We start from the raw sequence: 25917 nt of genomic DNA, 5'->3' as shown, positions 1-25917 counted from the left end.
GGAGTAATCTACTGGATTGTTCCTACATGGTAGGAACGCAGAACCGTTTCAACCCACTGATTGACTGTGCGTCAGCACTTAAAGACGAAGAGCGAATAATTCCACAAACAACAAGCGATGCGGCCAACAGTAAGAGTGTAGTCTCTCCTCAGAAGGAGGAACTGGTCCTTGGCACGGCCAATCATATGACATTTGAACAGTCCCATTTAATAATCAAAACCTTGCACTGTATATTCAAAAGACTAGATGATCTTTCGTCCCAGCTGCACAGCCTCCAACAAAAGCTAGTTACTACTTCCCCAGCGTCAGCCGGTGTTAAGTCCCTTGAAGAGAGGAAGGGGACGAGGAGTTTGTCCTTAAATAACAAGCGTACTGACAAATTTAAATACAACCTTAACCTTCAATTAGGTCATCAATCCTTGATCTTAACACCAAGGAAAGTGAGCCTAACTATACAAAATGGGGACCCAAGATGGAGAACTCTGGGGGGTGCCAAGGATCTCTTAAAGGTGCTTTTAAATATGGAGGCAACACAAATTGACCTCTGTGCAGTCCTCCCCCTTGTCCATCATCATAAATCTCAGAGAGTCCTGCTTGCGTTCCAATCCACAAAAATTCCCACTATCATACTACGCAAGAAAGCATTTTTGTTTCGCTGTGGGATAGTACCAACGAGAGCTTTTATAGACTCTACGCCTAAACCCCGACTGTTGGAGGCAATAACCAAAGAGGGCTCAAAATCTGCGAAACCCGATCCACCAGTGGTCACCGGAGGGGGTGTTCTACCCCAGGAGAAGAGCTATGTAGCCTCCTCTCCCCTAGCAAAGAACAATGACCATCCGGAAAGTGGCCTGACACCACCAGAAGAGATCGAACTCATTGCCTCCTTTGCAGATTTACCAGTGGTGGAACAAAAATAAATTATTAAAAGACTGGAATCGCTTAAAACCCAACTTATTTCTTTATTTTAAACAATAATCAAAAATTATATAATGCTTTGTATCTTCCCTTTACATGTTCCCTCTCACTTATTTCTTCCCACCCCTTTTTATTTTCTGCCTTTCCTTTCAAAGTCTTCCCTTAATACCTTCCCCCCTCCCTTAAATCCCTCCTTTATAGGCTTATCACCTAAGAAAACAGTTCAACAATATAATACAGAATTATACATAAAAAGTAAATAGAACATTGCAGGACCATCAGCAAGCTGGGGGGGGGAGGAAACTCAGTTTCCTTCTCATTGTAGTTTCTTTGACCCCCAGAAGGTCTCGCTGTCTCTTTTCTCAGTTCTTTCTTTAGCTGTCCCTTCTTGCTCGCTTCCTTTCCTCCTTTCCTTCCTCCTCCTTTGGGCGTGGGCAGCGTGGCGCTGTCGTTCTCTCGCACTTCTCACAGACGCTGTCGTTCTCTCGCACTTCTCCTTCGCCGTCCACCCTTTGCCCGCTGTCTTCTCTGTTCCGCTCCATAATCTCAAAAGGTGACAGGCTCTAGGACTGGGGCTGGCCGTGTGGGACGCCGGCGTAAGATTAAGACCTGTGCAAGGACAACAAAAAGGAAATGTCCCTTAGGGACTCGCGCGCCTCCAGGTGCTACTTCCCCAGCCACCACTGGCGGAGGAAGGTGGGGTGCGGGGGGGGGGGTATTGCCCTAAGTGTCATCCCTGGGGGGGGGCTGACCAAATCCCCCCGGGCGTAGGGCCACGAGAGTTTGGGTTTCTCGCCCCGCTTTCCTCCGCGTTCTGATCTTTCTGATCTTTCCTCTCCAGTTCAGACCACAAGGATTAAGACCTGTGCAAGGACAACAGAAAGGAAATGTCCCTTAGGGACTCGCGCGCCTCCAGGTGCTACTTCCCCAGCCACCACTGGCGGAGGAAGGTGGGGTGCGGGGGGGGGGGTATTGCCCCAAGTGTCATCCCAGGGGGGTGGCAAAATCCCCCCGGGCGGATCGGTGCAAGTCTCCCAACTCCTCCTCACCTTGGTTCGGGGTGGACACAGCTGCGATGCTGCCGCATCCAGCGCCTGAGCCGCGTGCAGAGTGGCCTCCGTTCTGCCTGCGCCCCGCTGCTGGCTCTTGTACTGGGTTGCCCCGGTGGAACTGGTGGTGCTGGCGGTGGCGCTCTTCTGAAGATCTTGCGAATCCAGGAGATGATAGAAGCCAGGCAAGTGGGGGTCTTCGGGGGCCTCTCTTCCTCGCAGTCCTGTGAGAAAAGTAAACAATTCACCTCCAGATTCTGGGAAAATGCCACAATCTTTAATCAATCAATCAATCAATCAATCAATTGGTTGATTAATTAAACCCTGAAGCTCTCAGGGCGGCTTACAGGATAAAAATACAAAATAAAAACACAACATATGTATTAAAAACAAAAACGAAGTCATAAGCCAACCTCCCAATCCACAAGCATGTTGAAAAGGCCATGCATTGTTCAATTAGCCAAAGGCTGGTTCTAGAGCAGAACTTTCCATGTTGGTGACACACTTTGGAGACATGCCTCATTTCGCAACATAGGGATTCAGTTCAACTAGCCCTTTTCCAGCCCTGGGAGGAGTACGAAGGTTCTGCGACACACAGTTTGGAAAGCTCTGTTCTAGAGAAACGTCTTTGCTTGGTACCTAAAGATACATAATGAAGGTGCCAGATGAGCCTCCCTGGAGAGAGCATTCCGCAAGTGGGAGCCACCACAGAAAAGGCCCCTTCTTGTGTTGCTGCCCTCCAGACCGTTTGTGAAGGTGCCACACGAAGAAGGGCCTGTGTGGTGGCAGGCTGTCATAATCCCTCCTTTTCTGTTTGGGGGCGAGGCGTTATATGAAAGGGTTGTAGTCAGGAGGGAACACTCCTCTCCCAAGTTCTCATGTGGCCGGCCTTGGAGAGATCTGAACGAGACACAAAACCAAGAACAAGCGGATGGGGGGAAGGTATAGGAGGCAGGAAAACCCCAGAGAGAACCGGCTTTGCAAAGTGCCAACATGGTTTTATTATCGCCAAACCCACTTTGCAATTAATAACTTCATTTGGCAGGAGCCACCTGGAAACGCATTCAAAAGAGGTATCTTACAAAACAAATACCAAACGAAAAGCAACCCAGGAGAATTATCTCCACCCCCATCGTTCTGCCCGGACACTGAGATCCAGCGCTGAGGGCCTTCTGGCGGTTCCCCACTGCGATAAGCCAAGTTACAGGGAACCAGGCAGAGGGCCTTCTCGGTAGTGGCACCCGCCCAGTGGAATGCCCTCCCGCCAGATGTCAAAGAAATAAACAACTATCTGACTTTTAGAAGACATCTGAAGACAGCCCTGTTCAGGGAAGCTTTTCATATGTCATGAATGAATGTTTCGTCTGACCTCAATTACGCTTGCCTCCAGGTGTTCTCCAGGTGGGGGGCACGCCAAATCAAGGTCCTCCCTGTCCTCTTTGTCCTCCCCGTCCTCCTCTGGGGGGCTCCCTGATTCTTCTTGTGGCTCTTCCTCCTTGATAGCCACTTCAGAGGCTGACTGCTGGTAGAGACAGGACCCCAGTGGTGGTGGTGGGGAGAAGGGAGAAAGAGAGCAGCCCAAAATGAGAGAGGAACCCACATTGAGTCGCTAGCCAGGGAAGCCCTACAGTCCTGGCACCATGGGGGGCTGGTCCATCAGGACAAGTGGGGCAGCAAGCACACCCTTAGCAGCCCCCTGCCTGCCTGCCTGCCCCCTTGCTCCTGAGCAGTCCAGAAGGTGGCCTGACCAGCCGGCCGGCTGGCCGGCTGGCTTCCTCCTCCTCCTCCTCCCCAGCCTCAGGGTTGCCCAGCTCAGCAGGGCTTCCCTCCTGCTCTGTCTGCTACGTACCTCATTGAGGGAGTCCCAAAGGGATTCCAGGGAGGACAGGGAGGAAACACTGGAAAATGGTGACATACTTGGAGCCTGCAAGGAAAGATGCAAAAAACGAGCAATTAAAAAACCAAGCCAAACATTAAAACTCAAGGCACCCGTAACTGAAACAACAGTTTCATCCTGCGGTATATATGCCCCCCTCCCCTTCTGCCTATCACCGCTTAGGCCACGGCCACCTACCCAGTCAGGACTGAGGAGATCCAGCCGTCTTGCGGACTCCTCCTCGCCTTTTCCTTCATCCTCCTTTTCATGGGAAATGTCCTCCTCGATGGCTGACTGCTGGCAGAGACCCAGTGGTGTTGGCAGGGAGAAAGGAGAAAGAGAGCAGCCCAAAATGAGACAGGAACCCACACTAAGTCGCTAGCCAGGGAAGCCCTACAGCCCTGGCGCCATGGGGGGCTGGTCCATCAGGACAAGTGCGGCAGCAAGCATACCCTTAGCAGCCCCCTGCCTGCCTGCCTGCCCCCTTGCTCCTGACCAGTCCAGAAGGTGGCCTGACCAGCCGGCCGGCCACCCGGCCGGCCGGCTTCCTCCTCCTCCTCCTCCCCAGCCTCAGGGTTGCCCAGCTCAGCAGGGCTTCCCTCCTGCTCTGTCTGCTACGTACCTCATTGAGGGAGTCCCAAAGGGATTCCAGGGAGGACAGGGAGGAAACACTGGAAAATGGTGACATACTTGGAGCCTGCAAGGAAAGATGCAAAAAACGAGCAATTAAAAAACCAAGCCAAACATTAAAACTCAAGGCACCCGTAACTGAAACAACAGTTTCATCCTGCGGTATATATGCCCCCCTCCCCTTCTGCCTATCACCGCTTAGGCCACGGCCACCTACCCAGTCAGGACTGAGGAGATCCAGCCGTCTTGCGGACTCCTCCTCGCCTTTTCCTTCATCCTCCTTTTCATGGGAAATGTCCTCCTCGATGGCTGACTGCTGGCAGAGACCCAGTGGTGGTGGCAGGGAGAAAGGAGAAAGAGAGCAGCCCAAAATGTTTATTGCTTTTAAACATTACAAAGAAGAAGAAAAAGAAGAGAAGAAAAAAACCCCCAATACAATACAATATATAAACAATACACAACACAACACTAACACAATAAACTAAACATAACCAAACAAAAACATTTTAAAACACACTTCTTACCATACCAGTATCTTAACTTTCATTCCCTTGTTTCATTGACCTCCTCACACCTCCCTTTTTGTATTCCACTTCTGTTAATTATTTCAGCAAATCCTTTCCATCTTCCTCTATTTCTGTCATATAATTGTCTTAACATATTTTAACCTTATTTTCCCTTTAATACTCTAATAATCTATTCCAGTTCCCAAAAATCAGCAGATTCCTGTGTAAGAAAGTCCATCAAACCTTCCCTCTCCAGTTCAGGCAGGGCTCTGATCCTCAAAGTCTGTTTTCCTTTAGATTCAATCATAACAGGCATCAACTTATGATCATCAAATTGCATGTATGAGGCTGGGACTCTTTCTCTCTCCAATTGTGTTACTTTAGGTTCAACGGCAACAGCTTTCTCCCTAGCCTTCTCCGCAGTTTGCCAAGTCAAAGTAGATTCCCGTGTCAATTTCTGGATAGTTTCTGTATTGGTATTCACCTTTTGTCCCAAAAAATCCACCTTCTTGTGAAGCTGTTCCAATGAATCATTTCTCTGACATAATACAGCCACTAAGGCCTCTTCTGTTGACATTCTTAACCGATTCAAGGTCATTCCCAAAGTCTCACAGCCTTATCTTGCAGCTGGAAATTCCCCCAGCTCAGCTCTTGTAATAGTTTCAAAGGCTTCCTCTAGAGGGAAACAGTTTCTATTTGTATCAATCCTTTTAAGCACAGTTCAAACAATAAAGTTAGTTTCAATTTTCAGTTACTTTTACTCCTTTTTAAGAGCAGACGGAGAGAATAGAAACAATGTATCTCTCTGTAGCTGTCAGCGAATGTTCTATTCACCGTCAACGACCAATCCAAAAATGTCAGTCTTACTAGCAGCCCGTTTTCAGGTTTGGAGCGGTGGTATTTTGACTTTCTTCACTCTCTCCTGCAGGCACACACAATCCAAAACTTCCCCCCTCTTCTCCTGCTTCCAAGGGGGGGTTGATGTTTTCTACCGATGGAAATTTAGTCCTGTACAATAGGCTTTCCAAGACTTTAGCTTACAGTCTCTTTGCTGTGATCTATTTACAAAAGGGGAAGGCGGACTTCCTGTTTTGAACCTCCCCGTTTCGGTGTCAAATTAAGACGTTTAAAAATCCAATTCTCCGCTCTACTCACAGGTAGTTGCTTTAAGATCAAATTGTCCACAGGAAAAAGTCAGCGCTCTCTGGCAACAGCTATGCGGCTTCGCTCCATGGAAGAAGCAGTCAATTCGAAGCACCGTGACACCCCACGTTGCTCCGGAACCCCGAAACCGGGTTTCCCCACGAGTGGGGGAGGCGCAAAAGGTGCCAGCCGAATCCCAGGTTCACAGGCTTCACCCGCCGGTGATTTTTAGTGGGTCTCCGCCTTCGCCATGGCGGCCAGACCCAGATTTCCACGAGGCAAATGCCTCCCGATCAGAGGAATTCAGCCATTGCCGGAGGCGCCAACCCGGAAGTCCGAGAGCAGCCCAAAATGAGACAGGAACCCAGAAGGCAAACTCTCCTGCCCACATTGAGTCGCTAGCCAGGGAAGACCTACAGCCCTGGTGCCATGGGGGACTGGTCCATCAGGACGAGTGGGGCAGCAAGCACAGCACATTAACTCTCAAGGCACCCATAATTGAAACAACAGAACAGCGGCATAGCCAGCCGCTCGGGTGCCCAGTTCAACGTGGGGGTCCTGCAGGCCGGGGGCGCTACCTGGAGCCTATCTGCTGCCTCCCCCTCAGCTGTAGGGCGGCTGAGGGAGAGGCAGAGGGCAGACGCAAGCCCCACGCTGCCGTTTCAGGCAGCGCCCAGCCTGCAGGGGCCCACGCCACCATGTCACTCCCAGGAGAGACGCTAGGATCAGGCACTCTACAGCCCCCCCCCCCCCGGTAAGTGCCAGCCCCACGGTGTGGCGCCCAGTGCCAGCCATGTTTTTTGACTCAACTAAAAGGTTTGGTGAGCCCAATTTTTATTTCTATTTTAAACTCGGCTTTTTGTCCTTTTGCCACCCCCCTCAGTGATGACACCTGGGGCGGCCCCCAATCCCCCACCCTCCTTTCTCTGCAGCTGCAACAGAAAAAAAGGACTCCAAACTCCCTTAGCAGTTTCCTGCTGGTCCCCTCCTCGCAGCAGCCCAGCCAGGACTGAATGAGAATTGAACGAGATTGCGACCTGAGAACTTTAGCACTTTATCACTCTATTTAGAAGTCTGATCTCATTGATTTAAGAAGAATCTAGTAATGAGAAGAGCCAAAAGACTCAGGTGTCTTGATACAGAAACTGACACAGAGCCCTCTGGTTTCAAACAGAGTAATCTAGATAATTACCTGCTACCTCAAAAACAGCACGTATCTCCTCCCAAAACCTTCCTCAACTCTTTACATGGAAAGACAATCGAAGAGATATCCCTAGGAACAAATGAGGACAAGGCTACTACTCCCATAACCGAGGCACAAGCACTAATTGATAGAAAGGTGGAGCTGCTGGAGGAATGCTGCCTATTGACTGCTCAAACAGCTCAAAAAATCTTTGAACAATTACAAAACATCTCCAAGAAGCTGGATAACCCAGATGAAAGGAGGCAACTCACTCCCTTTTTGCCATCCTTAACAAGCCCTGGAGATAAACAGAACAAATACAAATTTATACCTCTAAACCAGCCAAAAACCAGAGGAAGCCCCCCTCACTCAATCAACCTGATACTGAGGCCATGTGAGATTGTTCTCCACATTTTTCCATATAAAGGACCCCTACCTTACTGGGAGTCATCTTTCTGGGCCAGACATCATCTAAATCTGCTCCTTGGCCTTGAGGGCGGAAGCATTGACTTAAAAGCAGTCAAGAGGCTCACTAACGATGGATATTCCAAAAAAGTACTACTAAGATTTGGTAGTCATAGAATCCCAACCAAAATCTTAAGGGAAAAGGCTCATTTAGCCCAGAAAGGAATTTTTCCGCGCCGACACTTTGAAGATATATCACCCAGACCATTGATTGCATCTAAAAGACAGAACAAGATGAACAAGGCCATTCCACCAGAAGCCGACATCTGCCCTACCCCCGTGGAAGAACCCAGTAGATGGGAGAAACCGCAGCCAGCTACCCGGGAAATCACGCAAGAAAAATCCAAGCTCCCAAACCAAGTGACTGTAGCATCAAATAACAACCTCGCCCTTGACACAATAGACTGGACAGTCCCAGAAGAAGAAGATCTGCTGAGTAACTTCACCAAGCTACCAGATAAAGAACAAATAAACATACTCAGTAAATTGACGAAACTACAGGCCAGATTGACCGAAATTCACCAACAAGGTCAACAAAATGCAGTAGAAACAATACACAATCAAACTTTACACTTACCAGCCTTTTCCCCAAAATGCATAGTCAAAAAGAGAGCTACTAATGGAACTTTCAAATGTATAGATGCAGAGCTTCAAATCCAGCCGCCTTTAGAATATGAAATGGCAAGGAAAAACTCCAGTAATGAGACCACAAATTCCTGGCTGAGATATCAAATACTAGCTCCAAACGAAATAGGTACCCCTTATTTAAGTACTACAAAGGACTCTAACATTGCCGAACAAAAGATGACCTCCAACAGACCTGACACACTGAGCTCAACACCAAATGAGGCCAAAGAAATGGAAGTAGAGACTGAAAACAGTCCTACTGTCCATAATAGTCCACCAACCACAGAAATCTCTCAGGAACAAGGAACAGTTAAGGAAGAAAATCAAGAAAGGGAGGAAATTTTAATCTCCCGCACTTTAAAAAAGAATCTAAAAGATCCACCATTATGTTCCCCACCGAAAGCAGCGACAAATGGCTGTATCTGCACAAGACAAAATTCCTCGCTGGACTTAATGACAGAACTAGAATGACTAAATGCTGTCAACCAGCCACCAACTCAAAAAAGGATCCTACGCTTGCTGTCCTGGAATATCGCAGGGTGGGGAAACAAAGACGGAGACCCAGACCTAATGAACTTCTTTAAAGATTTTGAATTAATACTTCTACAAGAAACATGGTCAACTAGAGATATTAAAATTAATGGATTCACCTCCTATACGAAACCCGCATTGAAAACAAACACGAAGGGCCGGCCGAAAGCAGGGTTCTGTTGTATGATCAAAGACAACTTAGGGTTTGAAATCAAGCAACTAGAAAAATGCTTACCACTTGTACAAGCTCTACTTTTAACCCAAAAAAAAGATTCTTTGCTACTTGTAAATGTCTATATCCCCCCAACCAAAAACAACAGCAGTAGTGAAAATTGGTCACAACTAACCTTTTATATAGAAAATTTGACCGATAAATACCCAAATGCCTCACTGATAATAGCAGGTGATTTTAATGCCAGAGTGGGAACCAACAATGAACAACTATGTAGCAAACTAAATTGGAATACTGATAATGATATCGCACATGCCCTGAAAATAGGACGATTCTCCAGAGACAGGGTTGTAAACAACGAAGGCTTACGCCTACTTGAATTATGTAACAACTTTAATTTGCAGATTGTGAACGGTTCAACAAAAGGCGATAGAAGCGGGGAGTTTACATACTTCTCCCCCCGAGGATGCAGTGTCATCGACTATATTCTTGTTCCTTATAATATTATAAATTCGATCATGGACCTCAAAATTGGAACGCGCACTGAAAGCGACCATCAGCCATTATCGTTGTCTATTAACTTAAAGGACGAAACCAAAATAACTAAGTACAATATCATAGAACCTTCTCAATACAAACAAATGACCCAATTAAAATGGTCCCAGGAAATGAGTGCAGCAGTGGGGCAAAAACTTACAGCCAACCTGAGAAAACAAGTATTATCCAACTTAAAGACCACTAATTCCTACAGTGATATTCCGAAAATTTATAATGAAATCTTCCAAATGTTTGTAGAGCTTAGTACTCCACCTAAAGTTTGGGTACTTAAACATAGCGCTAGCCCTTGGTTTGATGATGAATGTTTCCAGCTAAAAAGAAAACTGCGCCAAACATTTAAAAATAATCGTACTAAACTAGAGCCCTCTTATCTTGATGGAAAAAGAAAATATCATTACATTCTGGCCGAAAAGAAACAGAAATACGCAACCCAAAAATGGCTACAATTATTCGACTCAATTCAGAGTAAAAACAACAAAGCGTTCTGGAACCTAGTGTACGGAGGATTGAAAGCCGAAAATCAACTAACTCTACCACCAATTGCAGAATCCAAATGGTCCCAATACTTTACATCTGTATTTAACAATCTACACAGTGAACTTAAAGGAAACGAAACCACTAAAAATAAAATTAATAAACTCCAGGAGTGGCCAAGGGTAGAGGAAGAGGAAATTAGAGAGATAGTTAAAAATTTTAAATCGGGGAAATCTCCTGGGCCAGATGGTCTACCAATAGAATTATTTAAGACCTATATAGATTGGTGGGCAGAACCCTTAGCTCAACTGTTTACTCTTATAGATAAATATGGGATCATACCTGAGATATGGTTAAGATCAATAATTATTCCAATCTTTAAAAATGGCGACCCAAAAGAACCAAGGAATTATAGACCGATAAGCCTACTATCAGTGATAGGGAAAATCTACGCTAAGCACCTCTTATCTAAACTCCTTACCTGGATGAAAAATCTAAATTTACCAGGGAAAGAACAAATAGGTTTCTCCAAAGGTTGCTCCACACTAGACCACTGTCTTATACTTATGCATCTGGTTGAAAAATACAGATCCCAAAGGCAATCTAAGATATACGCTGCTTTTGTAGATTTTCGTGGTGCATTCAACTCAATTGACCGCCCAAAGTTGTGGAGGAAACTCGCAGAATTAAAAATTGATCAGCGCTTATTGATTCTAATGCAAAATCTACACTCTTCCAATACCTGTCAAGTCAAACTTAACACCAAAGGTCACCTTTCATCAGACATCCCAAACTCGAAAGGGGTAAAACAAGGGTGTATTCTTGCCCCCTTTCTATTTAATTTATTTTTATCAGACTTGCCAGATTACCTTCAAAAAATAGAATCACATGCCCCTAAACTTAATCAGAAACCAGTTCCTCTCTTATTATACGCAGACGATGCTGTCCTACTATCATTAACGAGCTTGGGTCTGAAACGTCTTATATCTTCACTGATCCTTTACTGCGAATGTAACAAACTCTCTATAAATTATGAGAAGACAAAAATTTTGGTCTTCTCGAATGGTTGGAAATTAGAGAAATGGAAAATAAGAGGGCAAGAAATCCAACAAGTGAAAACCTATAGGTATCTGGGAATCTTATTCCAGAGCAATTTAGGGTGGGCAACCCATCGCACAAATGCCATAAAACAGGCAAAGTGCACCTCATCAGCAGTTGCCCGTTTTTATTATCAGAAAGGTAATCAATTTATTCCTGCGGCCAATCAGATATTTCAAACAAAAGTGCAATCCCAGATACTCTATGGAATCCCGTTATGGGTCCAAGCATATAACAGTGATTTAAAAAAGTTTCACTCCAGCTTTCTGAGACGTATTCTTGGACTCCCAGCTATGATCAAATATGAAACAATGTGTGCAGAAATAGGCATACACACAATGGAATATTGGGCATGGTCCACCTCAATAAAGTACTGGCTACGCTGCCATTTTCGCTGCCCTCCATCAAGTCTGCTCGCTGATTTGCTCAAAGACTCCTATAAATCAAGATGGTATCAGCACCTCGGAAAAAAGATTGAATCTTTAGGCATCGAGCTGGAGCCCCTGTACAATTCTAATGAGCAATACATTTTCCATAATATCCTAACTAGACTAAAGGATGTCGAGAGACAAAATATTATGGCAGCTGTAAACAAAATTTGCTCCCCCATATTCTATGATTTAAATATCTTAGATAGCAGAGCCAATTACGTCACTAAATTAATAATCCCAGCCCAACGTAGGGCTTTTATGCTGGCCCGTTTGAATGTTTTTCCCTCAGCATTTGTCAGGGGAAGATATCAAAACATTCCTAGAAACAAGAGATTCTGCAGATGTTCTATGAATGTCCCGGACACTGTAGAGCATATTCTCTTTCATTGCCCATTGTACAGTACGCTCCGTCAACGCGTGCTGTCCCCTCTTTCGGGTGGTCTGGAACCCCAGCAAGGTGAATGTGTGGGACACTACCTATCCGACGCTGACCAAAGGGTAACGGCGGGGGTAGCCGAGTTTTTGGTAGCAGTCCTCCAAGGAGCAGGTTAACAAGGAAAACCACTGATTCTATATGTATATATATATATATGTATGTCGCCAACTGCTGCCTTTTTATATATATTTCAAGGCTTTTATATGTTATTTTCTCTTTTATGGTTTTATTTGCATAATGCCTAATAAAAGGTTTGATAAGTAGCTGGTCCCCTCACCATTTTCCCAGGCGTCAATCGTCTCACTTTGCAGTTGCAGATAAGGCACCCAAAGGCTGCTGATCAAGGCAGGGGTTGGCTTCAACTGCCAAGTGAGGTTGGGATTCTGAGCCAATGTCACAGCCAGGTTCCGATCAGTCCATTTCCTCCAGGGGGGGGAGGACCTGCTTCCCCTGAGGGTGACCGCTGAACACACCACCCAAGAGAAAAAGAAGGAGAAAAGGAGAGAAATCTTTTAATTCTGTAGCAAGAAAGAATGAGTGCCGGGAGTTTTCTTTTCCCTGCGCTCCTCCATTGCAACACCTATTATTATTATTATTATTATTATTATTATTATTATTATTATTATTATTATTATCATTCTAGATTTAATGAACACTCATATCAGAGTACATTGTAAACTGATAGCCATAGTCTTTATATACTAACATTTTATGTTCTTCCACATCCATTTAATGCTCCTAAACCCTTCTTTTAGATTCTGTTAGCTTCTTTTAGACTTTTATATATACTTTGTGATTAATACTTTTTAGCTGTCCAAAACGTTTTACAGACTGTAAATGATTGTACCTCACCCTACTGATGCTGGTCTACTAAGGTAATAAAGATCTGATTGATTGAAATGAAATATCCTAGTAATGCAGTGATCGCACACTAATGTAATGTATTCCTCTCCCCCCAAATTCATACTTTAATGAAATAAGTCCGGCCAGAGGCTCCTCCCAGCTTTGCCTTGACCCTCCCAGTGGGCGTGACCACTCCCCACTAAGCCCTGTCCACCTCTTGCCTTCCCCAGCTCCACTCTCCCCGCCTCCTTTCACAATGGCTCGCCCGGATTGGCGTAGGCGGCCTGCCACTCTCGCGAGCACAGGAGCCTCCCCTCCCCTCCCTTCCCGCTTGCCTCGCCCGCCCCGCCCCGCCCTTCGCCCTTGCCCCGCGCTGATTGGCCAAGATGGGGGGCCTGTAAGGGGCGTGGCCTGGCGGAGGGAGGCGGAGCGAGGGCGCCAGAAGCAGCTGGAGGAAGGAGGCAGCTGAAGGGGGGGGCTGAGTCCTCAGCGTGGTCGGCAGCGGGAGGCGCATGGGGGAAATGGGGGGGGGGAGTAACAGAGTTGGACCCCCCTTTTAAAGACAAACAGAACCCCTCCAGCACCAGAATTCAAAAGCATCCATTCTTCTTGATGGTCCAGCTCTCACTTCCATCCATCACTCCTGGGAAAACCATGGCTTGAACTATATGGACCCTTGTTGGCAAGGTGATGTCTCTGCTTTTTAAGATGCTGTCCAGGTTTGTCATTGCTTTTCTCCCAAGAAGCAGGCGTCTCTAAATTTCGTGGCTGCTGTCACCATCTGCAGTGATCATGGAGCCCAAGCAAGTGAAATCTCTCCCTGCCTCCATTTCTTCCCCTTCTATTTGCCAGGATGTGAGGGGACCAGTGGCCAGGATCTACGTTTTTTGGATGTTGAGCTTCAGACCAATAGCTTAGGGGACTTAAAGTCTGTGGCTCTGACCCCTCCCCATTTTAACGGCCCCTTCCAGCTGAGGGGAGGGGGCGGCTTGCTTCCTGGCCTCCCCTCCCCTCTGGGTTGAAATTGGGGCTGATGCCCTTGCTGATCCATGGGGGGGGGGGGCTTATAAATGTGACTCTCCCTCCATTCTGAAATCAGGGAGGTTGTAACCGGAGAAAAGAACAGAGGAGTGACTTCGCCGGTGGCGCCCTGAATTTTGATCCTGTGTTTTGTTTGCCGACTCTTTGTTGTTGTTTTTTAAAGATATTTATTGAAGTTTCAAAAAGGTTACAAAATAAGGAAAAAAGATAAATAATACAAATTACAAACAATTAAAAACAAATCAATCTTTTCATGTCTTGTCTTTCATTTGCTTGTTTCCTTGACCTCCTCACACCTCCCTTTTTTGTATTCCAATTCAGTTAGTTAATCCAGCAAATCCTTTCCTTCCTTATTTTTATCTTAATCCTTTACCTTAATGTATTATAGCTTTGTATTCTCACCTAGTAACAATCCATTTTTACATATTCCTTTATAACATTACTGCTAAAAGCACTTAACTTCATTCCGACATCATTCTAACATTCATTAATTTTGCAGTATTTATGTAAGTAGTCTTTAAATTTCTTCCAATCTTCTTCCACCGACTCTTCTCCCTGGTCTCGGATTCTTTTGCCGACTCTTTGCACGTGTTGCAGACCTGCACGTCTGTAGCTCAACCCCGTGCAGCGTAGCGTACAGCGATCCCCTTCGTTTCCTCCTTTCCCCCATTCATAAAGTGCTTGACCAATCCCCAAGCGCCCTTCCTGACAGCGCCCTCTTTCCTTTGCCAATCCGAAGCGCGGGATCAGGAGAGGTTGCGAAGCATCGCCCTCTAGCGACGACTGCGCTGGTACTGCAGCTGCCAAAGCAGGGAAGGGCGAAGAAGCCATGGACACCAACGGGCTGCATTTGAGCGACCCTCCATTGAGGAGGAATCTGGAGAAATAAATCAGAAGAAATCCTTCCCGGGACGGGTTGGCATCCTGCCCAGGCTGCTTCTTCAGGGGGAAGGTGGCCATCCGAGGAGGGGCTTGGGGCTGAGCCTGGCATTGCCCTCATCTCTGAACCTGCCCTATGGCATAAGGGTCAAGCCCTCCATCCTGACTTGGGAGGGTCGGACACCAACCCATCCAGGAAACAATGTCCTCCCGGTCTCAGTGTATTGGAAAGACAAAGGTCTGGAGGGTCAGAGATGGCAGGTATTTCCCTTTGCCTTACATTTGGGATGGACACGGCATCAGTTTTCACCCCAGTACCACACCTGTTCTATGACATGTTCACGACATGTGTGTGATGCTTCCAACAAGGTGTTGGGGGTAACCTGGAGAAACTTTTTAAAAGGAGGAGCCCCCATTGTTCGGGGCTTCTCTCTGCATCTTCTATGCTGTATTCGCGAGTCATTGTTATCGGAAAGTTTTTCCTGATGTTGATTTGGAATCTCCTTTCTTGTAACTTTACAATAATGTTCTGACTTTATATACATACAGTGGTACCTCGGGTTACAGACGCTTCAGGTTACAGACTCCCCTAACCCAGAAATAGTACCTCGGGTTAAGAACTTTGCTTCAGGATGAGAACAGAAATCACGTGGCAGCGGCGAGGCGGCAGCAGGAGGCCCCATTAGCTAAAATGGTACCTCAGGTTAAGAACAATTTCAGGTTAAGAACAGAATTTGTATCTATAAACCAATAGCAAGAGATTCAGATGACGTTAAAGAATGAGTTTATCAATCAGGTACCAATCAGAACAAAGTGAATGGTCAGAAATAACATCTCAACTGCGAAAAGAAGAATGGTTGGTGTAAACCCCCGAAACCAAGTTAATAATTGCATTTCAATGGGTCTGCTTTAGGTTTCATTGCAATCAAGACGATGAGATAATAATAATAATAATAATAATAATAATAATAATAATAATAATAATAATATTGCTTTCCCTGGCCACTCTGGGCGGCTCCCAACAGAATATTAAAAGCACTATAAAAATCACAGCCACAACATGCATTTAAAGCATTTTTGGAGCTCTAAATTGCAGGTAAAACAACTGGCGGGTGGCCAAGGCCATTTTGGCCTCTGTTGTCCAGGGCGCCGGAGCCGCGGGACGTCGGGAAAAGGGGGAAGCCCTTCTAGGTGCCTCCAAGGGAATGAGGAAAAGGACGAGGTCTCTTGGAGGCTTCCTGGGTTATGTGGGTTTATTAGTATAATAATTGATGATTATTAGTTTATTAGCAGGCCAGGAGGAAGGTTGCGCAGGGCAGCCTGGGAAGGGCGAGGGAAAGGCTGTGAGGAAAAGCCTTCTCTCTTTTTCCATCGCTCTGCCCCTCCATCAAGTTTAAATGGAAGAATCCAAATACGTTTAGAGAAAAATAAAATGATAGGAAACAGGATCCTTGTTTGTGAGAAGAAGGGGCAGCAAAGCATGCTGGGAAGAAGGACGTGAGGGAAATGAAACCTAATAAAGGACAATTTATCAATAAAGCTAATATGTGAAACCTAACAAAAGACACTTTCAGATGTATTTATTCAGTTATACATTGGAAAATGGGTAAATCTCAATTATAGGAAGCAGGATCCTTGTTTGTGAGAAGAAGGGGCAGCAAAGCATGCTGGGAAGAAGGACCTGAGGGAAATGAAACCAAACCTAGGTTTCAGGTGAGCCCGGGAGAGAGAGGGGCCCCTGGGGGGATTTGCACTCTGCACGCCCTCAGAGGCCGGAGAGGCTGGCAGGGACGGGGCCCCCAGGTGAGCCTGGGAGAGAGGGGGGCCCCTGGGGGGATCTGCACTCTGCACGCCCTCAGAGGCTGGAGAGGCTGGCAGGGACAGGGCCCCCAGGTGAGCCCGGGAGAGAGAGGGGCCCCTGGGGGGATCTGCACTCTGCACGCCCTCAGAGGCCGGAGAGGCTGGCAGGGGCAGGGCCCCCAGGTGAGCCCGGGAGGGAGAGGGGCCCCTGGGGGGATCTGCACTCTGCACGCCCTCAGAGGCCGGAGAGGCTGGCAGGGGCAGGGCCCCCAGGTGAGCCCGGGAGGGAGAGGGGCCCCTGGGGGGATCTGCACTCTGCACGCCCTCAGAGGCCGGAGAGGCTGGCAGGGGCAGGGCCCCCAGGTGAGCCCGGGAGAGAGAGAGAGGGGCCCCTGGGGGGATCTGCACTCTGCACGCCCTCAGAGGCCGGAGGGGCTGGCAGGGGCAGGGCCCCCAGGTGAGCCCGGGAGAGAGAGGGGCCCCTGGGGGGTGGATCCTGCACTCTGCACACCCTCAGAGGCTGGAGAGGCTGGCAGGGACGGGGCCCCCAGGAGAGCCCGGGAGAGAGAGAGGGGGGCCCCTGGGGGGATTTGCACTCTGCACGCCCTCAGAGGCCGGAGAGGCTGGCAGGGACGGGGCCCCCAGGAGAGCCCGGGAGAGAGAGAGGGGGGCCCCTGGGGGGATTTGCACTCTGCACGCCCTCAGAGGCTTCGTAGTCTAAGCTCAGGGGGCTCTTTGAGCCGGCATCTCTCTGGGGGGTGAGGGGTTTCTTCCCATTGGTCAACATCCTTCTTAAATTGTGGTGCCCAGAACTGGACACAGTATTCCAGGTGGGGCCTGACCAAGGCAGAATAGAGCTCAGTCTTGTAAGCCACTGGGATTAGTAGCAATAAAAGTAATAATAATCACAACAAGATAGTAATATTAGACTTTGTTAACAAATATGTATGTTGCTTAACTGTGTGTGCATTGCAATCACTTATTCACGGTTGTGCGTAGTAATTTTAAGTGCATTCTTGATATTACAATCAAGGAGCAATACTGTTAAAATGCATATTTTCTTTAAATATAAACACAGAAATAAATGAAGCTCCAAATTCATCGGATGATGACCTGTGCCACAAACCGGGAACCAGGCAGAGGGCCTTCTTGGTGGTGGCGCCCTCCCTGTGTTACGCCCTCCCAGCAGATGTCAAGGAAGGAAACAACTACCTGACGTTTAGAAGACATCTGAAGGTAGCCCTGTTTATGGATGTTTTTAATGTTTGATGTATTTATCGTGTTTTGAATATTCTATTGGGAGCCACCCTGAGTGGCTGGGGAAACCAAGCCAGATGGGTGGGGTATAAATAAATGGTGGTTGTTGTTAAACTAGATTTAATGAACACTCATATCAGAGTGCCCTGTAAATTGATAGCCATAGTCTTTTATATACCAACCTTTTATGCTCTTCCACATCCGTTTAATGCTCCGAAACTTTTCTTTTAGCTTCTTTTAACTTATTTTAGAATTTTATATATGCTTTGTGTTTTAATTCTTTTTAGCTTTCCAAAACGTTTTACAGATTGGAAAAGACTGTACCCCACCCTACTGAATGCTGGTCTACTACCGTAATAGGGATTTAATTGATTGAAATGAAGTATCCTATAGTAATGCAGTGATTGGACACCAAAATAATATAATACAGGGTAATTCATAATGAAATATACAGTTTCCAGATCCTGTAAGGCAGGTGCTGACACGGAAAACAGCTGTGAACTGTTAGGTAGATGTACTCATAAAGTTTGTGTTTCACTACTGAGGGAAGTGATGGAGGTGATAGTGCGCGTGTCACGTGACTAGTCAGGCGAAATGGCTGCGTCTGCAGTGGAGAAGGCGTTTTGTGTTCTTGAATTGAGCAAAACGGAGTTTGCTGTGCAACAGCATTTTCGATTGTGATGTGTGTTGTGTGACAAGGGTGCACACATAGAACATTTGTGACTGTTTCTAAAATACTTTAAACATTGCCCTACAATTCTGTCACAGGTAACATGAGATATATTATATTATTTTTTATAGTGTGTTGAAACTGTGTACTTCATGATGAATCACCCTGTATAATATAATCTAATATAATATCGTACTTTTCCGTGTATAGGAGGAGTAAAATAGGATCCCCCCATCTTCTTAATTCTGATTCCCCCAAAATAGGGGGTGTCTTATACACGGGGGCATGTTCTACATGGCAAAATAAAGTAATATGTAATAGAATAGAATAGAATAGAATAGAATAGAATAGAATAGAATAGAATAGAATAGAATAGAATAAGTCAAGGTAAAGGGAGCCCTGACCATTAGGTCCAGTCGCGGACCACTCTGGGGTTGCGGTGCTCATCTCGCTTTATTGGCCGAGGGAGCTGGCATACAGCTTCCGGGTCATGTGGCCAGCATGGTCATTCTGGCGAACCAGAGCAGCACATGGAAACGCCGTTTACCTTCCCGCCGGAGTGGTACCTATTTATCTACTTGCACTTTGACTTGTTTTCGAACTGCTAGGTTGGCAGGAGCAGGGACCGAGCAATGGGAGCTCACCCCGTTGCGGGGATTCGAACCGCCGACCTTCTGATCGGCAAGCCCTAGGTTCTGTGGTTTAACCCACAGCACCACCCGTGTCCCAACATTATAATAATATAATATAATATAATATAATATAATATAATATAATATAATATAATATAATATAATATAATACATAACATAACATAACATAACATAAAACATAACATAACATAACATAACATAACATAAAACATAATATAATATAAATATACATTCCCCTCAAATTAATATTTCATTACTAATTAATATTAGTAAGAATATTAGCAATAATAATGAAATAAGTCAGCCCAGCTTTGACTTGCCCTGCCTAGTGGGCGTGGCCACTCTCCACTAAACCCCGCCCTACCTCTCCCAGCTTTCCACTGCTGCCTTTCACAACCCATTGCCTCTCCCCACCCCCTTTCACAATGACTCGCCCAGATTGGCGTAAGCGGCCTGCCACTCCTGTGAGCACCGGAGTTCCTTCTCCCCCCTCTTCCTGCTTGCCTCGCCCGCCCCTAACCCTGGCCAATGCAATAAAATTCATTGGATCGCAGTCAAGGCTTGGCTAAGGTCAGTTGCTACTCTTTGGAACAGGGAGCAGAGCTTACACAGTACAGAAATTAAACCAACAGACTACGGAAGATGTCTTAAATGAATTTCTCAGTTTATTGATGTACAAAGCTTAGGAGAACAAAATGATGTGAAGTGAGCTTATGAATGATAGTGCATAAATGCGGGAAATGGCGCATAGAAAATTGAATACATAGAACTGGCATAACCAAACAGTATTGTTGAATATCAGAATTGATATGGTTAATAGGTAGTCATGACAAAGCAAACAGACTCAAAAACCTAACTCCTCTCCCTCTAAACTATCTTGTTGTGAGATAAATATAAGTTTCCAAAACACAAAATTATTAAAAGATAATAGTTTACAAACTGAGGGCAGTAGACCAGGACTCATTGTAGTCCTTGGCAAAGCAAGGTAGCAAATCATTTCCTCCCATCTTACTGTTCATGTCAACAGGACTTCCTAAAATCCAGGCTAAGAAGGAACACAATCTCTTTCAGAGATGGAGAATAAACAGCATGGGTGAGTAGCTGTGTTTCCTTTATGCACTTCTGGACATCATGAACATGGACTATTTTAAGAATCAGATGTCCCCTTAATTTCTGGTTGTCAGGTGCTCCTTTGTGTTCAGATCAGGCCTCAGCACAATCATGTAGCACTTGGGAAGGAAGATGCAGCCCAGAAGCCCAGCACTGGAGGCCAACATAGAGAAGATCTGCACGGCCACCATGTACTTGCCCTTGGTGCTCAGGTAGGTGGGCACAAAAGACACCCAAACACTGCAGAAGACCAGCATGCTGAAGGTGATCAGCTTGGCTTCGTTGAAGGAGCCAGGCAGCTTCCTGGCTAAGAAAGCCACCGTGAAGCAGGTGGCAGCCAAGAAGCCCAGGTAGCCGAGAGCAACGTAGAACATGGCCACAGACCCTTCGTTGCATTGCAGGATGATCTCTTCCACCAGGGAGTGCATGTCGGGCTCTGGGAATGGGGGAGAAGAGCCCAGCCAGATGGTGCAGATGAGAACTTGCCCCCCAGAACAGGAGATGACAATGGAGTTGGCCAGACTCTTGCCCAGCCATCTCCTCACCCTGTTCCCGGGCTTTGTGGCCAGGAAGGCCAGCACCACCGTGATGGTCTTTGCCAAGACAGAAGAAACAGCAACTGAGAAGATGATGCTGAAGGCCGTTTGTCGGAGAAGGCAGGTCTCTTTCCTTGGGCGCCCGATGAAGAGGAAGGAGGACAAAAAGGAAAGCAGGAGGGAGACGAGGAGGATGTAGGAGAGGTCCCGGTTGTTGGCTTTGACTATGGGAGTTTCCTTGTATTTAATGAAGATTCCCAACACAATGCCTGCTGTTAAGGACAAGAAGAGGGCAACGGAAGCTAAAACCATTCCCAAATATTCTCCATAAGTCAGGAAAATGGTAATCTTGGGGACACATTGATCTCTGTCCTTGTTTGAATGGTGATCTTCTGAGCATTTGGTGCAATGTTCTGCATCTGGGGAAGAGAAAAAGAGTGGCTGCAGCATCACTTACATCCCTCATGATCTGAACTCGATTACGATTTGAAGAAATCCTAGTGATTTCTTCCTTATGGTCATTCCTTTCAACTCTCTTCCAGGATGTAATGAAGGTGATTAATCCTAAAGGAGTTGAGGAAGGAGCCACATTCCACAATGTCTGCAGAATTCTCACAAAAAGTGTACGAGACTGGATTACTGCCCTGTGTTTACTCTCTCCAGAAATTCCTTCCCCCGTGGCGTCACCCACCTTCCTGGGCGGAGAAGGTCCCTTCCGCACACCGAGCACAAGCGTAGCAGCAAATGGGCTTTCCTTCTAGAACCACCTTGGCATATCCAGGTCGACATCTTTCTGTACACCTGGAACGAGGTACGGCCTAACCAGAAAGACAAGAAGGTGCAAGAAAGAGGAACAGTTAGGAATATTTGTGGGTATGTAATTCACTCATAGGGACGTTGGTGGCACTGTGGGTTAAACAACAGAGCCTTGAACTTGCTGATCAGAAGGTCGGCGGTTTGAATCCCCACGACGGGGTGAGCTCCCGTTGCTCGGTCCCTGCTCCTGCCAACCTAGCTTTTCGAAAGCAAGTCAAAGTGCAAGTAGATACATAGGTACCGTTCCAGCGGGAAGGTAAACGGCGTTTCCGTGTGCTGTTCTGGTTCACCAGAAGCGGCTTAGTCCTGCTGCCCACATGACCCAGAAGCTGTACGCCTGCTCCCTCAGCCAGTAAAGCGAGATGAGCATTGCAACCCCAGAGTCGGCCACGCCCTGACCTAATGCTCAGTGTTCCCTTTACCTCTACCTTAATTTACACATAGAGTGAATTCAAACAGATTTCTGGTCTGCAGCCTTTGACCCCTCATCAGGGTCCTTTCAACCCCCCACTGACCATTGGGGTGACCAGAATATCTTGTTCTTCATAATTCGTTCAGGAGAACTGAGGTTTGCGCCACAGAACTCTGTTTCCTCTTCTCCATTTACCTGCTTCCCTGCTTAAAAAATCTTCAAAGAAAATGGCAATGGAGTCTGAAATGTGATTTCCCCAAATTTCAGGATTCTGATAATCTCTCAACCACTAATTAAGACACATTTAATATGACTTTTCCAAATAGTGGTTTCCCTCGCTTTGTTCTTGAGGCATGCAAGGTTTCCTCTTGTTGCTGATCTATTTCCCTAGTTATTTTTAGTTCATATGCCATTCCTTAACATTAACCTTATATTACAATAGTTTTTTTAAAAAAAAACACCTTATCATCCTTCACCAACAGCTGTGCACTTCTTAATTCCCACACGTACAATAGTTTAACATTTGCAACATCTACAAGTGAGCATACTCCACAAATTTAAAAATTCCACAATAAATGAGTAATTATCATTTCAAAAATAAATTGCTTTGCATCCTTCTGCATGTATGAAAACTCAATAGTTCACTTTTACTAGGTGTTTTCCCTTTTCTTCTTATCTACGTAGTCCATTCGGTTAAAGATTCTGTCCAGAATTCTTAAATTCTCAGTCTGGTTCGGAAATAGATAGTGTCTTTTCTAAGGACCTCTTGGCTATATCCTTTCTTTGAGCACCCCAAATCCCCCTCCTATCTCAGCTGCTGTGGAAAGGAGGAGTGGCATTTCCGCTGTTATTGGACGGTCAAGACATCATTGATCAACCTGATCAAGAACAGCCAGCAGGGGATTCTGTTCTCCACAGTGATAATTGGGAATATTGCATCCACTGCCTGCAAGCAGCTCTAGCATGGCGTCCGAAGTCATCCTTGCATCAAAATAGTTCTCATAGAGGTTGTAGCCCAGGGTGATGTTGGGTAAGAGCCTGAGATCCTGGTTGATCTCTTGGATGGTGAGCGGAAAAGACAACATGTACGAATAGAGCCTAGTTGACTCCCTGCAACAAATGAATCCTTTAAAAAGAGTGAAACTGATATTCATATGATGGGGGGATTAGTATTTATTGATTAATCCTATTGCATTAATATCAAACCATTTACAGTCTAGTATAGAATAAAAAAATAAATAGAATAAAGACAAGCTGGCCACATGACCCGGAAGCTGTACGCCGGCTCCTTCGGCCAATAAAGCGAGATGAACGCCGCAACCCCAGAATCAGCCACGACTGGACCTAATGGTCAGGGGTCCCTTTACCTTTACCTATAGAATACAAATTTGCAGATCTCTGCTCCATTACCGGAGCTTTTACATTTTAACATTAATATCAAACCTTTTCCTGTCTAACATAGAACAAAAATTTGGAGACCTCTGCTCCATGACCGGAGCTTTGATGCAAACAGCACACAGAGCTGTTCAGCAGTGGAACAGACTCCCTCCGAAGGTGACCATGTGTCATGGATGCTTCAGGTGTGATTCCTCTGGGTTCCCTCCATCTCTGCAATCTATGATTCTATTCTACTCTGGTTCTATGAGTAAGAAATGAAGGTGCCCCTCAAAATGTGTGATATACTGGGAAGCAGCTCCACTGGTTACTTTTCCTGCAGTGGTCTTTGCCTTCTTCCAAGGTGCTAGACTATAGGTAGATAAGAGACAATTTTATTGAAGGAGGGGAAGCACCAAATACCTCAGTCCCCTTCTACTTAGAAATGAGGCCTGGTGGCTTTCAGGTTTGAATGTGTGGTAAAATTTATAATTTGTCCATATTTTGGATCAGTGACTCCACCAATGAGGACACCCCCTGGTCTGTATTATTTTATATAATCATTTTATTTGAAGCATATCATTCCTGCTCTTCTCCCATAAATATCCACCTATTTTCAAGAGAGATTTTTTTCATTCTGAGATGTAGGTGTCCTGTTGTGTTGTATAAAGAGAACTGTGATCCAAATAGAATAAACATAAAGTTATTAATCTCAGTTGCTTGGAAATTGCTTGAGTTTCATGTCACCCTCTGGGTTAGGAAACAGGTACCTACTTTGTCAACCATTGCAATCGTTAGAAATGAGAGCAGGTGTGTGTGTGTGTGTTGTGTGTGTGTGTGTGTTGTGTGTGTGTGTGTGTGAAGAAAAGGAATAATTCCTTTTCACATTTTAGACTCCACTAACAAGGAAGTATCCTGACTCATATTATTTTATTTATCATTTCAGTTAAAGCACATATTTCCTGCTCTCCAGCCACCAAACATTAACCTGTAGGATTTAAAACTATAGCATTCTTTAACGACAATTTGTTGATGGTCATCTATAATATTATATCATTATAAGGATATAATAGAAGAATGCAAGAATGCCAATGAATCTGGTCAGGGTTCAAAAGTTGGCACTGAATTTCCCCACCTACAGGAAGCCATGAAATTCAGATAATTTCCAGAGCTCAAAGGTAGGAGAGTGTTTCACTAAGGAAGACCCAGGGAACAAGGAAATGGGAGAGGTTTGGGTGGAATCTTTTAGTGGACCCCCCAGCTCCCATCAGCCCAGCCAGCAAGACCAATGGTCAGGGCAGGGTAGACCTGCAACATGAGGACAGCCTTGGCTCCCCAGCCGTGAGAAAGGTGCTCTTTCCTTGATAAACAGGAACCACTAGAAGGACTGGAGGACCATGAAACTATGACGTACGTACTTTTCATTCCTGGCGAAGGGTGTCTGAGAAAAGACATACGGAGTTTCCTTATATAAGCGTTTTGGAGAGATGATCCCACTGATGAGAAAGTGGGGTAGTAATTGCGAGCATCCGTTTCATCCCTGACCAGATTCAAGCGGCATTTCGCCTTGTGCTTCCAACAGACTCCAAAGGGCATCATGAGCAGCAGAAGCAGCAACAGAAGGAGCAGGGATCTCATTCTGGCTCTGCCTCCTCCTCCTCTTACCTACCAAGGAGGCATAGCAGAAGAACCCAAAGACTCTTGCAAGGCCAGACTGCCTGGGCTTTTCCAATCTGGGTGGTATTCAACTCTACCTTCAGAGCTAGGAGCACAAGGCAGGCACACCCCTCTTTCGCCAGCTCTGCATCTTCACTCAGTCTGTCTGCATCACAGGAAAGATTCTCTGCACCAACTTTTTCTTTCCCAGTCACAGTTCAATTAATATTGCCATGCTGTTGTTGCTTTCCAAAGCTCATGCAATCTCCTGAAATATCTCCTGAGCTTTCAGAAGATGAGATCACTATAATTTTGATTATTCTAAGTGGAATAAGTTTCACCACAATAACTTTCTGGAGTCTTGAATGGCTCAAGCGGCAGGTGCAGAGCTGGAGAAAAACATGTTGGACAGAAGTCAAGGGGTGTGTTTGGGAGTTGGAAGTTTGGCCTGAACTTTGCTCACAAGCACCAAAGAAGGAGCTGGATCCAACCATGGACTCTCCTTCCTTGGAGGTTTTTAAGAAGATGTTGGACATTCAGGGATGGACAACAGCCGAATGAAGGGGTCCCAGCATTGTATCCTAGGCATTCTAAGCCCTTTTAAAATGTGGGGTTTTTTGGGGGGGTATTATTGGCTTGTTGTTTTTATTTTGATTATATTTATTTTGATTTTATATTTTGCTTTTGTTCTGTGAACCGCCTTGAGACCTCCAGGGATAGGGCGATATATAGACATAGGCGCCGACTCCATGGGGCTTGAGGGGGCCCGAGCC

At 46.0% G+C, this 25917-nt stretch overlaps 2 protein-coding genes and 1 long non-coding RNA gene across 6 annotated transcripts in view; 2 read left to right on the top strand and 1 right to left on the bottom strand.

Moving 5' to 3' along the window:
• LOC144326065 (vomeronasal type-2 receptor 26-like) overlaps positions 1–25917 on the top strand; it is a 54564-nt gene that overhangs the window by 23175 nt on the left and 5472 nt on the right. For 3 of the 4 annotated variants that reach the window (XM_077921842.1, XM_077921843.1, XM_077921841.1), the window contains one exon: positions 17739–17896. The gene's annotated coding sequence lies outside the window, so the exon portion shown is untranslated. Of the gene's footprint in view, positions 1–15348; positions 15555–17738; positions 17897–25917 lie in introns of those variants that run through there. The other variant, XM_077921844.1, reaches the window with a different exon arrangement.
• LOC144326096 (uncharacterized) lies at positions 943–13454 on the bottom strand. Its single transcript, XM_077922030.1, has 8 exons — positions 13308–13454; positions 4691–4789; positions 4466–4540; positions 4042–4140; positions 3817–3891; positions 3337–3489; positions 1968–2191; positions 943–1781 (listed from the first exon to the last, which is right to left on the bottom strand). Exons 1-8 carry the CDS (start codon positions 13452–13454, stop codon positions 1775–1777), a joined length of 879 nt encoding a protein of 292 aa, XP_077778156.1. The 3' UTR covers positions 943–1774.
• Positions 22654–25917, top strand: part of LOC114595021 (uncharacterized) — a 52897-nt gene continuing 49633 nt past the window's right edge. Inside the window, exon 1 of the long non-coding RNA XR_013391217.1 lies at positions 22654–23694. This is a non-coding gene — a long non-coding RNA (uncharacterized LOC114595021). The remainder of the gene's footprint in view (positions 23695–25917) is intronic.

This window comes from Podarcis muralis, chromosome 18 (assembly GCF_964188315.1).
Source record: "Podarcis muralis chromosome 18, rPodMur119.hap1.1, whole genome shotgun sequence".
NCBI lineage: Eukaryota > Metazoa > Chordata > Lepidosauria > Squamata > Lacertidae > Podarcis > Podarcis muralis.
Note: the sequence above shows the minus strand (reverse complement) of the source record. Positions and strands in the feature narration are given on the sequence as shown.

Bases quoted from the DNA above. Each gene is read 5' to 3' on its own strand.
- LOC144326096 (XM_077922030.1), bottom strand. From the start codon at position 13,454: ATGCGCCTCCCGCTGCCGACCACGCTGAGGACTCAGCCCCCCCCTTCA. The intron at 4,141-4,465 runs GTACGTAGCAGA...GGTCTCTGCCAG, and splicing joins TTTGGGACTCCCTCAATGAG to CAGTCAGCCATCGAGGAGGA. The intron at 3,490-3,816 runs GTACGTAGCAGA...TGTCTCTACCAG, and splicing joins TTTGGGACTCCCTCAATGAG to CAGTCAGCCTCTGAAGTGGC.